The following is a 17,944-nucleotide window of genomic DNA, read 5'->3' on the forward strand; positions in this document are numbered from 1 at the left end:
TTCTGGGAAGGGGATCAGTTTCCTGAGCATTTAAAAACGCTAGCGTGGGCACATAGCCTTAGACTCAGGAAGTGCACACAGCCAGCAAGTAAGCACACATCAAGCAGAATCGTGGTTTTTAGCATGGAGCAGGGGGAGGACAGAACTCACAGCATGGCCCGGAGTGGTGAGTAAGTCGGTGTATTAGCCTGATGGGAGATGGAAAGCCATGCAGTGATGCCGGCAATGTGATTTACATCCCGGGGAAAGTAGGGGTGGAGGAGATTAAGCTGTTCCACATCTCCTACCTGCACACGCAAGGATGTCAATAACATTGCTCTGAACTTGTTCCTTACGTACAGTGGCATTAATTGATGATGGTCCCCGACTAGGCATTGAGAGCAGAGTCAATTAAACTTTGATTTTAAACACTTACATTTAGCATTTAGGGCTTACACAGGCCTCATTAAAGTGAGTATTAGAAGGCTGATAAAGCGCTCGTAATACCTGCTAGGTACCCTGATGACAGGTTCCGTTTAGTGAATTTCCTGCTTTTCGGATGGAGCACTATGTCACGTATGTCACATACTATATGATTTCATCCAAGAGTTGATGGTAGGTGGCTATTTCCTGTTGTATATTGTGTTTGTTCAGAAGTTTATTTGTCTCATGAAGGTCTTGTAGTTGATATCGAATATGCTGTAGTTGGTCTTCAACAGTGTTGATAGCAATCTGCATTTGATTTATATCTGATGAAAAATATGCTTTCTTCTCAGCTAGGGTGTCCTGTAGAGATGATATCTGCAAAATAATCCATTAATACAAAAGAAGGAACAATTAAAAACTTGAATATAGATAGTAAAATTCTTTTAAGCCAAACTATCAAAATCCGTAAAACCATCTACCTCTATACAAAGAGAAAAATAATTTCTAAAAATACATTGTGGTTTTACATTGTTTATAAATACAGCAAAAGCGCACAATGGAAAGAAATATGCCTCCATAAAACCTTCTAGTTGTACATAGCAGCCATACAGTACCCATGGACCTCTGGACTTTTGTATGAGTTCATACAAGTGTCATATGGAAGTTTTCATGAGTCAGAGAGAAACATAATGTTGCATACTCCAACAGATGAAGTATTATGAAGATACTCTTTCCAGGAAGCATTACTTCTGTGGATGAAAAAATCCAGAGTATGCATGGTGACTAGAGTTGAGCGATACCGTCCGATACTTCAAAGTATCGGATCGGAATGGATCGGCCGATCTTTAAAAAAAGTATCGGTATCGCCGATTCCGATACCGGAAGTCCCATTCAAGTCTATGGGACTTCCGGTATCGGAATAAGAAAAACCCTGTTTTTGCCTTGTACAGCCTCTCTGGGGTCTGTACGGGCCTTTCGGGGGGCTGTGCCGGCCTGCCAGGGGGTCTGTGCAGGCTTCGGTGGTCTGTGCCGGCCTGCCGGGGGGCTGTGCCGGCCTGCCGGTGGTCTGTGCAGGCTCCGGTGGTCTGTGCCGGCCTGCCGGGGGGCTGTGCCGGCCTGCCGGTGGTCTGTGCAGGCTCCGGGGGGCTGTGCCGGCCTGCCGGTGGTCTGTGCAGGCTCCGGGGGGCTGTGCCGGCCTGCCGGGGGGGCTGTGCCGGCCTGCCGGTGGTCTGTGCAGGCTTCGGGGGTCTGTGCAGGCATCGTCCGATGGGACTACAAGTCCCATCGGGCGATGCCTGCTACCATGACAGTGATTGACACATTAGCCAATGATGGGACAGTAGTAGTCCCATCATCCGGCTAATGTGTTGAATGTAAAAAAGAAAAAAAAAAAAAAATTACATGCTACATACATACAACATGCATACTACATACATGCTATATTCATACCACATACTACATACATGCTACATTCATACTACATAAATACTACATACATACTACATATATACTACATGCATGCTACATACATACAACATGCATACTACATACATGCTACATTCATACTACATAAATACTACATGCAACATACATACTACATATATACTACATACATGCTACATACATACCACATATACTACATACATACTACATGCATGCTACATACATACCACATACATACTACATACATACTACATACATACTACATGCATGCTACATACATACCACATACATACTACATACATACTACATACATACCACATACATACTACATACATACTACATACATACTACATGCATGCTACATGCATGCTACATGCTACATACATAACACATACATACTACATGCATGCTACATACATACTACATGCTACATACATACCACATACATACTACATATATACTACATGCATGCTACATACATACTGCATGCTACATGCATGCTACATACATACTACATACATACTACATGCTACATACATACTACATATATACTACATGCATGCTACATACATACTGCATGCTACATGCATGCTACATACATACTACATACATACTACATGCTACATACATACCACATATATACTACATACATACTACATACAATACATTCATACAATACATACATAGACATACAGTACATATAACATAGAGTAACATACTTACCAATACTTGTCACATTGTTCCCCGAAGCCATTGTCTTTTCCGGAATAAATATTAACATAACAAACCACAAAAATACTCACCCACGATCCGAAGCAGTCCACGAGTGTGTCCCACGACGATCTTGGGTAGAGAACGGCAGCATCAGCTGATGCTGCCGTTCTCTACGGGCTGCAGGAATCCAATGACGGAAGGTAGGTATCCTTCCGCACTGTATTCCTCCGCCACTTAAAAAAAAAAAAAAGTCCCTAGTCTCACTTTATGCCATTGCTGTGTGGGAATTTCCCACGCAGCAATGGCATAAAGTGAGACTAGGGACTTTTTTTTTTTTAAGTGGCGGAGGAATGCAGTGCGGAAGGATGCCTACCTTCCGTCATTGGATTCCTGCAGCCCGTAGAGAACGGCAACATCATCTGATGCTGCAGTTCTCTACCCAAGATCGTCGTGGGACACACTCGTGGACTGCTTCGGATCGTGGGTGAGTATTTTTGTGGTTTGTTATGTTAATATTTATTCCGGAAAAGACAATGGCTTCGGGGAACAATGTGACAAGTATTGGTAAGTATGTTACTCTATGTTATATGTACTGTATGTCTATGTATGTATTGTATGAATGTATTGTATGTATGTAGTATATATGTGGTTTGTATGTAGCATGTAGTATGTATGTAGTATGTATGTAACTTGCGGTATCGGAATGCTCAACACTAATGGTGACTAGTGTTGAGCATTCCGATACCGCAAGTATCGGGTATCGGCCGATACTTGCTGTATCGGAATTCCGATACCGACTTCCGATATTTTTTCAATATCGGAATTCGGCATCGGAATCGGAAGTTCAAAGTTGATTGACAGCCTGACGTCATCATGATGCGCGGTGTGTGCGCATCATGATGCGCCGTCATTTCGGGCCTTCCGGGGGTCTCTGCCGGCCTGCCGGGGGGCTGTGTGGACTGCCCGGGGTCTGTACCGGCCTGCCGGGGGGCTGTGCCGGCCTGCCGGTGGTCTGTGCACCCTGTGGGGGTCTGTACCGGCCTGCCGGGGGGCTGTGCCGGCCTGCCGGTGGTCTGTGCACCCTGTGGGGGTCTGTACCGGCCTGCCGGGGGGCTGTGCCGGCCTGCCGGGGGGCTGTGCTGATGTCCGGGGGTCTGTGCAAGCATCGTCCGATGGGACTACAAGTCCCATCTGGCGATGCCTGCTACCATGACAGTGATTGACACATTGGCCAATGATGGGACAGTAGTAGTCCCATCATCCGGCTAATGTGTTAAATGTTAAAAAAAAAAAAGTATTGGTAAGTATGTTACTCTATGTTATATGTACTGTATGTCTATGTATGTATTGTATGAATGTATTGTATGTATGTAGTATATATGTGGTATGTATGTAGCATGTAGCATGTATGTAGTATGTATGTAGCATGCATGTAGCATGCAGTATGTATGTAGCATGCATGTAGTATATATGTAGTATGTATGTAGCATGTAGTATGTATGTAGTATGTATGTAGCATGCATGTAGCATGCAGTATGTATGTAGCATGCATGTAGTATATATGTAGTATGTATGTGGTATGTATGTAGCATGTAGTATGTATGTAGCATGCATGTAGTATGTATGTGTTATGTATGTAGCATGTAGCATGCATGTAGTATGTATGTAGTATGTATGTAGTATGTATGTGGTATGTATGTAGTATGTATGTAGTATGTATGTGGTATGTATGTAGCATGCATGTAGTATGTATGTAGTATATGTGGTATGTATGTAGCATGTAGTATGTATGTAGCATGCAGTATGTATGTAGCATGTAGTATGTATGTAGCATGCATGTAGTATGTATGTGTTATGTATGTAGCATGTAGCATGCATGTAGTATGTATGTAGTATGTATGTAGTATGTATGTGGTATGTATGTAGTATGTATGTAGTATGTATGTGGTATGTATGTAGCATGCATGTAGTATGTATGTAGTATATGTGGTATGTATGTAGCATGTAGTATGTATGTAGCATGCAGTATGTATGTAGCATGCATGTAGTATATATGTAGTATGTATGTAGTATATATGTAGTATGTATGTTGCATGTAGTATTTATGTAGTATGAATGTAGCATGTATGTAGTATGCATGTTGTATGTATGTAGCATGCATGTAGTATATATGTAGTATGTATGTAGTATTTATGTAGTATGAATGTAGCATGTATGTAGTATGTAGTATGAATGTAGCATGTATGTAGTATGCATGTTGTATGTATGTAGCATGTAATTTTTTTTTTTTTTTTTTTTACATTCAACACATTAGCCGGATGATGGGACTACTACTGTCCCATCATTGGCTAATGTGTCAATCACTGTCATGGTAGCAGGCATCGCCCGATGGGACTTGTAGTCCCATCGGACGATGCCTGCACAGACCACCGGCAGGCCGGCACAGCCCCCCGGCAGGCCGGCACAGCCCCCCGGAGCCTGCACAGACCACCGGCAGGCCGGCACAGCCCCCCGGCAGGCCGGCACAACCCCCCGGAGCCTGCACAGACCACCGGCAGGCCGGCACAGCCCCCCGGCAGGCCGGCACAGACCACCGGAGCCTGCACAGACCACCGGCAGGCCGGCACAGCCCCCCGGCAGGCCGGCTCAGACCACCGAAGCCTGCACAGACCCCCTGGCAGGCCGGCACAGCCCCCCGAAAGGCCCGTACAGACCCCAGAGAGGCTGTACAAGGCAAAAACAGGGTTTTTTTTATTCCGATACCGGAAGTCCCATAGACTTGAATGGGACTTCCGGTATCTGAATCGGCGATACCGATACTTTTTTTAAAGATCGGCCGATCCATTCCGATCCGATACTTTGAAGTATCGGACGGTATCGCTCAACTCTAATGGTGACACCAAATGGCAAATGGAGAGCCTAAGTATCTAGACTACAAATGTAAGGAGATGGACAGGCTGTCACATTCCCCCTTGAAGACAATAATTGTATTAATGTAATGTGAATTGTGATATGTAATATTTAAATAGGTTTTCTAGGCATAGGTTTAGATAGAGTTAATGTTTCCTTGTATAATGTTGTGCATTGACATGTGAATATATATGCTGTGATAGAGTTATGTACTGCAATATAGTAATGGGAAGTATAATATGCATAGTGTGTAGCAGTGTTATAGGTAATGTTGGTACTCCTCTGTGAAAGGTTAAGTCTGCCTAGCAACAGACTGCAGGGTCAGAAAGCATTAGCTGTAGGGCTGGCCCATAGTGGGGAGGAGGATTGGGAATCTCTGGGCAGTTTCAGGAACAGGAAGTTTGTTAAGGTACACAGGGAGACAGAACAGGACACCATCAGGGAAAAGGATAATAAATACGTGTGTGTGGGAATAAGTGGCATAAGAAGCAAAACTCAACAGCGTTCCCCCCTACACAAGCAAGTCAGGGTACCTACAGGGAGATAATACAAAAATGTCTTTGGAAGACTTAGTGGAAATGGTCCTAGTGCTGGACAGACCGGAGAGCTTTGGTCAGTGAGATGGTGTCAGTGGGTTTGTGAAGGAATAGGAAAAAGGTATTTGGGAATCTCCTATATGTCTGTTCCCAGGGAAAGATTTGTCCAAGTGCAGTAACACGGCGAAAAATGTTGACCCTGGTGGCACTAAACTAGTATTATGGAGGTACTCTGCTTACTTTATGAACTTTCAGCAACATTCATCACAAGTAATGTACCGTCACCAGTAGAGATGAGCGACTTTGCCTTTTTTAGGGTCAAGTCGGGTTTCATGAAACCCGACTTTCTCAAAAGTCGAGTCGAACGAAATCGGCCGACTATAGGGAAAAGTCGTGAAACACGAAACCCAATGCAAGTCAATGGGGAGAAAAGTCGGCAGTGAGTGGAGGACTGTAAACACACCTGGCATGAATTTTAACCCTAGATGCGGCGAAATCTCTCTCTCTTCTCTCACTCCCTTTCTCTCTCCCTCTCCCTCTCTCTCTCCCACTCGCACTGCAGCTACGCTACGCTCCGCTTCTCTCATTGGCTGAAAAAAGTCACGTGCAATCATTCGGCGAAACCCGACTTTGGCGCTTGGGTCGCCGACCGCATGGCCGACTTCACACTGTGGTCGGGTTTCGTTTCATGAAACCCGACTTTGGCGAAAGTCGGTGACTTTTGAATCTGACCGACCTGTTTTGCTCAACTCTAGTCACCAGTAACAATTAAACACGTGCCTCTGTCTGGTGCAGACTTAAACAACAAATGCATTGCCTGCTATCCTTTGCAGGTTGGTTGGTTAGTAAAATGGACTGTGTTGGTGCCACGCAGACTCTGGTAAGAGCTGAAGGTGGATTTGTCCACTGCAACATCACCACACACTAATACCCTGGAACCTCATTTTTCTGTAGCGTGCTTGGGTGCAGAAATCATAGGGCTCGCCCATGGCTACCACTCTGAACCCCGTTACACATAGCTATAGAACAGACCTTATGTGCCCTGTAGAGGATCTTATTAGGGATGAGCAAGTAGTGTAGTATTCGGACTCGCTGTACTCGTTACGAGTACCTCCTAATACTCGGGTACTCGTAACGAGTAGCGAGTCCAATGTAAGTCTATGGGAAATGTCATTAATGGGCTGTGTGTGTGTGCTGAGCTGGGTGGGGACTGTGTGAAGACTGTGTCAGGCTGTGTGGGACTGTGCTGGCCTGTGTGAAGACTGTGCTGGCTTGTGCGGGGACTGTGCCGGGCTGTGACTGTACCGGGCTGTGCGGGACTGTGCTGGCCTGTGCGGGGACTGTGCCAGCCTGTGCGGGACTGTGCTGGCCTGTGTGAAGACTGTGTCATGCTGTGCGGGACTGTGCTGGGCTTTGCAGGTACTGTGCGGGGACTATGTCAGGCTGTGTGGGACTGTGCTGGGCTGTGTGGGACTGTGCTGGGCTTTGCAGGTACTGTGCGGGACTGTGCTGGGCTTTGCAGGTACTGTGCAGGGACTATGCCGGGCTGTGCGGGACTGTGCTTGGCTGTGCAGGTACTGTGCGAGGACTAAGCCGGGCTGTGTGGGACTGTGCTGAGCTGTGCAGGACTGTGCGGGACTGTGCCGGGCTGTGCAGGACTGTGCCGGGCTGTACGGGACTGTGCTGGGCTTTGCAGGTACTGTGCGGGGACTATGCCGGGCTGTGTGGGACTGTGCTGGGCTGTGCAGGTACTGTGCGGGACTGTGCAGGACTGTGCTGGACTGTGCAAGTACTGTGCGGGACTGTGCTGGGTTGTGCGGAGACTGTGCGGGGACTGTGCTGGGACTGTGCAGGGACTGTGCAGGGACTGTGCAGGGACTGTGCAGGACTGTGCTGGACTGTGCAAGTACTGTGCGGGACTGTGCTGGGTTGTGCGGAGACTGTGCGGGGACTGTGCTGGGACTGTGCAGGGACTGTGCTGGGCTGTGCGGGGACTTTGCAGGCTGTGCCGAATATTGCGAGGCGAGTAGTGAAATACTCGCGAGGATTTGAGTACCGCGAGTACCGCATTTCTCGCCGAGTACCGAATCCTAACGAGTATACTCGCTCATCCATATATCGTATATGTTCACAAGGTCTTAGGCCCATTTCAGGTGAGCATAATATAGGTACATTTTAAGGTCCATATTACAGCATCATGAGTAAAAAATCAACATACCAAGTTCTGTTCACCATGCAATTCGATTTCCATGATTTGCATGGAAGACTTTAAGTTAATTATGAAAGACTGTACAGATTGCATCTCTTCGGAGCCAGTGTCAATCACATGGTTGAGTTCTTTAGTCTACAAGTTAAATAACATGTGAGATTAAAAAAATGTTCAAAAATTAAATCGTCAAATTATTAATTTAGGGTATGTGCATTGTGCACATGGTGTCTTTTAGCCACCAGTGCACCCGCCACGTTTTCTTAGGCGAAGCCGCTTGCTTTATACTTTCAAGTATAAAGAGAAGCATGAGTTTGTCACTTCTTTTTTCACTTCAGGATTTCCTAACCCTGACGCAATAAAAAAGGTGATACAAGATGGAAGGTGTGCACAGCAATGTCGTTTTGACAATGCTGGGGATTATGCTCATTTTATGGAGCGCTTTGGCTGGAATCCACCGTGTGCCCATATCCTTAAAATGCTTTGCATAAACATTTTTACATTTATTATAGAACCAGAAAGGCTCTGAATCTTTTTCAGTTGGTGATCTATTATTGTTATAGCTTTTTTTTCCCCCAAGACGTTTATTTCCTGAAAAACCGTTGGTGTCTCCACTGAAAATTTTTGTAGTCTAGTTCTCAGCGACATGTTACTCCTTATTTCTGGTCCCACTCTTTTTTTCTATCCTACAGAAAGGATTTAATAAATAAGGAGCAACACATTACTACAGGATCAGACGCACAGCGGATTGCTTACTGTCTGTATCAATGGAAACACAAAAATTTGAAAAAGGAGACGTATACAAAAAAGTAGAATATTCCAAATCACTACTGTTTGCCATAGCATTACTTTGCATTTAAGATGCATTGGCCGAATAATAAATTGTTACCTAGGTTTACATAGCCTTTAAAATTAAAAACAATAATTATGATATACCATTTGTGTGAACAGACTTTCAACTTCCCTCTGGTTGCTCTCAACAAGATTTTCGTAGTGCTCCCGAATGTCAGACAAAGCTTTGGTTAAATCTTTGGATTTGGCTGCTTCCACCTCCACGCTTACTCGAGGACCAAGATCAGTAGTCAGAGAGTTGATCTCCTGTAACATCCGTTGACACATTGGTAAGCACTATAACATTTTTATGTTATCATATACTGTCTGATTTAGCTCATATAACAATAATAATAAATAATAATAATCTTTATTTTTAGATAGCGCTAACATATTCCGCAGCGCTTTACATTTTTGCACACATTATCATCACTGACCCCGATGGGGCTCACAATCTAAATTCCCTATCAGTATGTCTATGGAATGTGGGAGGAAACCGGAGTACCCGGAGGAAACCCACGCAAACACGGAGAGAACATACAAACTCCTTGCAGATGTTGTCCTTGGTGGGACCCAAGACTCCAGCGCTGCAAGGCTGCAGAGCTATCCACCGAGCCACCGTGCTGCCCATTATTACAGTAATGTCATTGTAGCGGACGTCTGATCTGGACAACTCATTATTAGATCATTAGATCATAGAAGACAGACAGAAAAACTCGTTGAGTGATGTCCTGCTTCTGCCACCTCTCACAATTATCTATCAATGAGGATGTCATTGGTCTTTGAGGACTGTGCTTGACATAGTTTCAAAAAAATAATTCAGGATTTTTAGTTTATCATATTAGGCAATGTTAGGAATGTTAGCGGGTCACTCACATCTGATCAGCAGCTCTCTTTTTTGGCTTGAACTTAAACCAATACCTAAGACAGACAGTATCATGCCTAAAAAGGGACCTAGAAGGGTGTGACATAAGAATTCAAGTGGTATGAATCATCCCTTCGGGTCTAACAAAGCACATTGTATATGTTTTGCCTATATTGCTTAAAAGAGTAACTAACTTTTTTAAAAATTATTATTAATAAGAAATTTTTTTGAAGGTATTAATTTTTGCAATATCCTTAGTTACCTTATTTTGCTTCCCTCTCTCCCAATCATCATGCTGTTTTAACTGCCTAGTTCAAGCTCCATAAGAATCTGCTTTGAACTGATGCTCGGTTTCCCTTTATAAACAATCTGTGTTAGGGACTTTCCATGTCAGTATGGGGGAAGTGATCAGAAAGTCTTAGACAGGAAAAGTCCCACAGTCTGATGAGTTTTTGCAAAGCTCTAGTCCAGTGTTTTTGGTATTTCAGCGCTCGGCTGGTGCTACTAATCTAAGTTCCATTGACCCTAATTTTATACTCACCAGCCGGCATCTTAAGCTCTTTCCAGCGCTGCTCCAGTCCCGTGGGGCCATCATGCAACCGCAACTTCTGACTGACCGGAAATCAGAAGTAATGGTTGCAAGCCTTCAATGTCAGTCTATGAGAGCCAGAACGAGGATCTCATAGACCTACATTAAATTGTGACTCCAGTAACCACAGGAGAGATCCATAGATCCAGCAGCTCACAAACTGCTGGAGACTGACGGGAGCGGTCCCAGGAACAGAGACATATGGCAGCTGGTAAGTATAAGTATAAGGCTAGGGGGCAGGGAACTTAGATTAAGAGCACCACTCCAGCGCTGCAATAAAAAAGTGGTGCTTTAAAAGAGCACAGATTCTTGTCGATCAGCAGTTAAGCTAGGCAGTTAAAACAGCAACACAGCACGGTTTTTGGGGAGATGAAGGCAAAATGAGGTAATGAAGTATATTCCAAAAATTCATAATTTTGAAAAGGTTGATCAATAATTAAATAATTAAAAAAAGGTTAGCTACTCTTTAAGCTCTATATAATATAAGATACTGCTGAGAAGGTAATCTATTTGCCTAATATTATCCCATAAAACTTTCCAAGAATATTTCCCCAATAAGGCCATGTGCACACGCTGCGGTTTTGCTGCGGTTCTGCTGCGGTTTTGGCCCTGCAAAACTGCAGCAGTTCCGCAGACATGGTACTTTACCATGTTAGCCTATGGGTTTTCAAAACCGCAGTGCTCGCGCTGCGGTTTTTTTACCTGCGGAAAAGCTGCGTTTTTTTTTCCGCAGCATGTCAATTGTTTCTGCGGATTCTGCTGCAGTTTCACACCTTTAACATAGTAGAGGTGTGAAACCGCAGGGCAAAACCGCAGGCCAAACCGCAGCAAAACCGCAGGTCACTTTACCTGCGGTTTTACCTGCGTTTCCGCGTGAAAAAACCCGCAGCAGAATCCGCAGCGTGTGCACATACCCTAAAACAGACTGTATAAATAGGAAACAGGAACACCTATAATAAAAGTAGGCAAACTTTATCAAATGACATTGTTGCATCAGCTTCATTCATACATCACCTGCTCACTATCCCTCCTCATCCTCAACAGTTCCTGTTCAAGGCTGCCAACCTCAGATTCCAGTTTACCTGTCTCTTCTTTACACACTTCCCAGATAGAGTGCAGAGCCGCCACATCGGCCTCAATGGTACTTCTCAGATTACGCTCCATCTCATACCTTAAACAAAATTTGCCCGAGGACAATATGATTATATAATACAAATGATTTATAGCACAGTGTCCTATGACATTGCAGGTAAATAAATATTTCATATTTATTTTGATTTGACCAGTTTTTAGGTTGCACAGGCACTTGGATTTACAAAGTGAAGGGGGTCAGGATCTCACTCCACAGGACTTTTTAAATTCATCCATTATCATTGATTACAATAAGTACCATGTAATGCCTAATTTCCCCTGTGGAGGCACCGCAGATAAAGTGAGCACTTGCTGTCTATTTCTCCTACAGTTCACACCTGATAACTGTGATTAAAGGGAATCTGTCAGTAGGTTTTTGATAGCTAATATGAGAACAGCACAATGTAGAAGCCAAGATCCTGATTCCAGGGATGTGCCACTTGCTCAGCAGCTTTCTGTAGTTTCAATGCAATCAGCGTTTTATCAGTAGGAGATTATCACTGCAAAATAGTCAGGCTAATCCGTGTATCCCGACCCCACCACTGATTGTCAGCTTGCTGACAATGTACACAGAAAGCTGCCAATCAGGGGTGTGGGCGGGGTTATGCACAGCATTCTGACCATTGCTACATCTACAGCAGGGAAAACAGGGATTCTGTCAAAACAACACCAAGCAGTCCAGTAAGGCATACATCGCTGGAATCAGGGTCTCTGTCCCTACATCATGCAGCCCTGATATTTCATAACAAAAACCTGCTGTAATATTCCCTTTAACCTACTATTAAAAAGGAATTGTAAAAAAGGGCAACCATTAAAACCTTTTCGCACTTAAAAAAAACCTTGTTCAGTAGGCAGATAAGTCCTTGCCCAAAGAGTCTGTCAGGGGCTCTCATCAGGAACACAGTAACGCTAGACTGAGTTGAGTGTTCTAGTGTATGGGGGAGTCAGAAAAGATATTTTTAAGTCAAACAATCATTCAACTGACAGCTATCTAATGTGTATGGAAAATTAAATCTATCCCCTTCAAGAAAGACTTATTCTCCTTTGTGTATGTGCATCAGTTACCTGATATTCCTTTTCCAACCTGTGTTTAACAATCTGTGTATTATAATAATTGTGGCCTTCCCGTGCTAGAAATCAGCTCTGTATACACATGCTTTCTCGTGAGCTTATGTTGGGCTTGTGCTTGTAGGCTGCAGCCAATCTAAGAAGGCAGAGCTGCAGGGTTGTGGGAGAGAGCAACAGCATGAACCAACGTTCAGACACGGGGTGTGTCTAAAGGCCCCGTCACACATACAGATGCACCAGCGATCCCGACAACGATACGACCTTGTCAAGATCGCTGGTGCAAGGCAGCTTCACCAGCGATCAGCAGCGAGGACGCTGGTCTCTAAGGTAAATATCGGGTTACTAAGCGGCACGCGTCACTTAGTTACCCAATGTGTACCTTAGAAACCTGCGTGCTCACGCCGGGAGCTGCAAGCACGCAGGTTTTTAAGGTACACATCGGGTAACTAAGTGACGCGCGCCGCTTAGTAACCCGATATTTACCGTAGCGACCAGCTCCCAGCGCCTGCTTAGAGCGCTGGGTGCCTCGCTGATCATTGGCTCCCGCTGCCACATGCAACGATGCGTGCTGGCCAGTGGGAGACCAGCGATCAAAAAATGGCCCAGGCCGATCGAGCACGATCAGTGATACCCGGCGGGGGGGGCGGTCGCTGATCCCCGTCATACACAGCGATTTCGCTGGCGAGTTTGCTTTGTGTGATGGGGCCTTTAGACTACCTGGGACTGCCTGTAGGATGGTATATAAACTGCAGACACAGAACAAAGCATGACATTAATGGTGCTGGGCTAAAGAGCAACAAAGCAGAAGTTCTATGGAAAATAAATGTAAGCTGATGATAATCTCCGATGTGAACTAACATATAGATCATTTTTGGGCTCATGATTGGACACTTGTTTTAGCTATATTATTTTTACTTACTTGTTGTTAAGGTCACCCAAAGCTGATCTAGAATTGTTGATCTGAAGGACAATGCCACAATTTTTATTGATGGCTGATGAGATCTACAAGACAAAATTACTAATGACAATGTTAACCGGTATTGGTACCACACATTTAGAACACATTATATTTATATTAACTCATGTTGTTTGTAATCCTGTATATTCATCTAGTGAGATTCCAACTTTTCATAGCCAAGAGGGAGACCCAATGATTAAAGTTGAGCAAACTTTTTAAGGTTTGGGACGGCTATGTTGATCGAACTTCCCCATGTTAGCTGAACAGTTAGCTGAACATAACCGAACACTATTGAATTCAATGGGAGGCAAAATCAAATGCATAGACAGCACCGTCATGGGGTCAAAATCTGCCAAAACTGCTCAAATTAGGGGCAGACACCAGGAAAAGCGGCATCAATTGCACTATAAACAAATATTTTGTTTAAAAAAATTGACGTGGGTTCCCCTGTATTTTTGATAACCAGCCAGGCAAAACTGACAGCAACGAGCTGCAACCCTAAGCTGCCAACAAGAGCAATTCTGCTTATAAAAAATGGAGGGGTCGCTATTCAGTTTTTTAAAATATTTAAATAAATAATTTTAAAAAATGACATGGAGTCCCCCCCATTTTTAACAACCAGCCAAGCTAAAGCTGTCAGCTTCTCAGGCTGGTAAGAGGCCATAGATATTGCCCTCTCCCAGCCTAAAAATAGCAGCCTGCAGCTGTCCCACAAAAGGCACAATTATTAGATGTACAGTACATTGGATATATTGAGGTTTGGTTTTGCCTGGTAGGCTTTGCACCCGCTTATAATCTTTTGCCTTGCTAGTGCTACACCTATATCTTGATAGATAGATAGATAGATAGATAGATAGAAAAAGAAAGAAAAACAGCACAGTTGAAAAATAGGGTGCAAACGCCTCATAGGTACATACCAGTCCTTGTAAATCATTTCAAAAAGAGTTGAGGCAGCACACCATGCCCCAAGTTTACAAAGTGTTCTTTAATAGCCCATGTGGCAAAGTTTTGGTCCTGGGTACAGACCTTTTTCAAGCTTGCGAAAGGTCTGTACCCAGGACTGAAACGTCACCACATGGGCTATTAAAGAACACTTTGTAAACTTGGAACATGGTGTGCTGCCTCAACTCTTTTTGAAATTAGATAGATAGATAGATATGAGATAGATAGATAGACAAAAAATAGAATTAAAGCAGATACTTTAAGTTGGTGAAAAATGTAAGTGCAAGCCCCAGGACAGTTACCTAAATGTTCATAAATGTACAGTCCAAGCAAAAAGGAGAAGCATTACAACACCATTCAAGTGATAAACTGACTCATTTATTATTCACTCATTAGTGTTAATATGTGATGTTTGAGCACCAATCACAATATTGAAGCATACTTCAAAAGACCTAGTATTGTATATGGTGCTTAAATATCATGTATTAAATCTAATTCGTGAATAATAATGTTCACTTTTTTTCACTTAGATAAATACTAGCGTAATTAGTATAAGGTTCAAGTCGACTTCTTTAGTCTGCTGTGAAATTCTATACAGAGGTTCCAATCAAAAATATATACACACCATGGTAGCCATTTAGTTTTAATCTAGAAGTCTACGGGTGACTCCATGTGCATTGGAGTAATCCATCTAAGGTTAACATTTGGAAATACCACTGATGTATACCTTTAATATTCACAAAAAATGCATAGTAGACCCTAAGTACATAAATAAGTGAACATTCTCACATAACTGCACTAATGTTTGCATTTTTTACTCCACCTGATTCTGGAGCTCTTGGATTTCTCTTCTGAATTGGCTTTGGTCAGTGGATAAGAGAGCAGAACTATTTTCTTGATAGTTACTGATCTTCTTCTCCAGTTGGGCGTTCCTTTGTTCTAGAATGCGTATCTCCCCCAAATATGAGGACAATCTGTCATTCAGAAGTTGCATTGTTTCTTTCACGTTTGTGATCATTTCACCGTGATCTTTCAAAAATCCATGGCTCACAGAAGTTTTTATATGCTTGTGAATATCTCCTCCATGACTTTCACCTACTTTCTTCTTTCCTGGATTTTCATAATCATTTGAAAGATTACATGATCCAACATGGTTGAAAATATATAAAGCCACTTCATGATTCACACGGCAATCTCCATAATGGGACATATGTGGCCCCTCTGGAACAGAAGAATGTGGACGTCCATGTGTTTTGAAAAATCCTCCCTGACTTGGTATTTGGAAGCCTCCATGACTGGAAAAACAAGACTTCTTAGGTAAATATGTGCCAACATGATACATTTTCCTTTGGTATCCACTGAAAGAAGCACTATGCTTCTTCCTAAAAGCCATGTCAGCTCAATAGAAGCAGTAAGGCTTGAGTCTAAAGGCTTTGTGTCACTGAAATGTGTTTTATAACATGTTCAATGAGCGTCGGAGAAAGTTGAGTAATGTCTATGGGTGTTTTATTAGCATCTAATTCCTTTGGAATTTTATTTCATCTCCCACTAATTTACATTTAATTAGCAAATTGTTTCATAGAAGAAGCGAATATTTGTGTGCACCTGGTGTCAGTTTGGTTTATAATGTTACTCTTGGGTGTGAACACACTTTCTATGATACTCAGTTTCCATGATACTCATGCTGAGAAAAGTTCTACCACTAACGGCTCGTACCCATATGCGAGGGAAAAAAGGTCCAATTTCCGGACGGAAAAACTGACGAGTGCCATGCAAGTGTCATGCGATTCCGCTGCGATTTTTAAACGGAACATCCATATGACATGAGTATGCAATCCATATGCAATGCAATTTTAACATGAGCTTTTACATACAGCATGTCTCTATCCTTTACACATTGTTTTAAAGCAAAATATTCTTCAAAAAACACACACACACACACACACACATATATATATATATATATACAGTACAGACCAAAGGTTTGGACACACCTCATTCAAAGAGTTTTCTTTATTTTCATGACTATGAAAATTGTAGATTCACTCTGAAGGCATCAAAACTATGAATTAACACATGTGGAATTATATAATTAACAAAAAAAGTGTGAAACAACTGAAAATATGTCTTATATTCTAGGTTCTTCAAAGTAGCCACCTTTTACTTTGATTACTGCTTTGCACACTCTTGGCATTCTCTTGATGAGCTTCAAGAGGTTGTCACCTGAAATAGTCTTCCAACAGTTTTGAAGGAGTTCAGAAAGATGCTTAGTAGAGATGAGCGACTTTGCCTTTTTCCGGGTCGAGTCGGGTTTCATGAAACCCGACTTTCTCAAAAGTCGGGTCGAACGAAATCGGCCGATTATCGTGAAAAGTCGAAGGCCGACTGAAACACGAAACACAATGCAAGTCAATGGGGAACCAAGGTCGGCAGGGAGTGGAGGACAGGAAACACACCTACAGTGCCCATTTTAATGCCAAAAACATCAATTCTTAAAACTTAAGCTTGTCAACCTTAATTTACTTTATAATAATAGTTAGGCATTCAAAACTGGGGGTTATTTGGCTAAAGTTGTGGGGGGGGAGGGCTGGCTCCAGATTTTCGTGGGCCCTGGGCCAAAGAGTGTTACTGGGCTCTTTTAACACATGCCACAATTCGTGATCCTCTGATATGGCAGAGAAATAGCGGTATAGTACAATGAAAAATACTTCACTTCTTACATCTCAGAAAGGAAACCAATTTCTGTCAGTGACCAAGGATAATTATCTGTCACAACTTGTGCAGGGCCCAACTAGAGGGACAGCCCTTCTGGACTTAATTTTAAGCCACAGGCCAGATAGAATAACAGAAGTACGAGTCGATGGGCACCTAGGGAACAGTGACCACAATATAATACAATTCCACTTGTCCTTAGAATCATAGAATCATAGAATCGTAGAGTTGGAAGGGACCTCCTGGGCCATCTGGTCCAACCCCCTGCTCAAAGCAGGATTCGCTAAATCATCCCAGTCAGATGTCTGTCCAGCCTCTGTTTGAAGACTTCCATTGAAGGAGAACTCACCACTTCTCGTGGCAGCTTGTTCCACTCATTGATCACTCTAACTGTCAAAAAGTATTTTCTAATATCTAATCTGTGTCTCCTCCCATTCAGTTTCATCCCATTGCTTCTAGTCTTTCCTTGTGCAAATGAGAATAAAGTTGATCCTTCTACAATGTGACAGCCCTTTAGATATTTGTAGACAGCTATTAAGTCTCCTCTCAGTCTTCTCTTTTGCAAACTAAACATTCCCAAATCCTGCAACCTTTCCTCATAAGACATGGTTTGCAGACCGGTCACCATTCTGGT

At 43.2% G+C, this 17,944-nt stretch overlaps 1 protein-coding gene across 1 annotated transcript; it reads right to left on the reverse strand.

Moving 5' to 3' along the window:
• Positions 1–567: 567 nt before the first annotated feature.
• On the reverse strand, positions 568–15,991 carry LOC141086344 (keratin, type I cuticular Ha4-like). Its single transcript, XM_073572282.1, has 6 exons — positions 15,422–15,991; positions 13,618–13,700; positions 11,514–11,670; positions 9,151–9,312; positions 8,227–8,352; positions 568–780 (listed from the first exon to the last, which is right to left on the reverse strand). The coding sequence occupies exons 1-6, from the start codon at positions 15,989–15,991 to the stop codon at positions 568–570; spliced, it is 1,311 nt and encodes a 436-aa protein (XP_073428383.1).
• Between the last annotated feature and the right edge of the window lie 1,953 nt (positions 15,992–17,944).

Source organism: Dendrobates tinctorius, unplaced genomic scaffold, assembly GCF_039654945.1.
Source record: "Dendrobates tinctorius isolate UK_male_01 unplaced genomic scaffold, ASM3965494v1 ptg000032l, whole genome shotgun sequence".
NCBI classification, from domain to species: Eukaryota; Metazoa; Chordata; class Amphibia; order Anura; family Dendrobatidae; genus Dendrobates; species Dendrobates tinctorius.

Excerpts from the sequence above, each read along its gene's own strand:
- LOC141086344 (XM_073572282.1), bottom strand. The coding sequence starts at position 15,991 with ATGGCTTTTAGGAAGAAGCATAGTGCTTCTTTCAGTGGATACCAAAGG. Across the intron at positions 8,353-9,150 it reads AAAGTCTGTTCACACAAATG|ACTAAAGAACTCAACCATGT; the intron begins GTATATCATAAT and ends TTTAACTTGTAG. Across the intron at positions 781-8,226 it reads TGCATGGTGAACAGAACTTG|ATATCATCTCTACAGGACAC; the intron begins GTATGTTGATTT and ends ATTATTTTGCAG.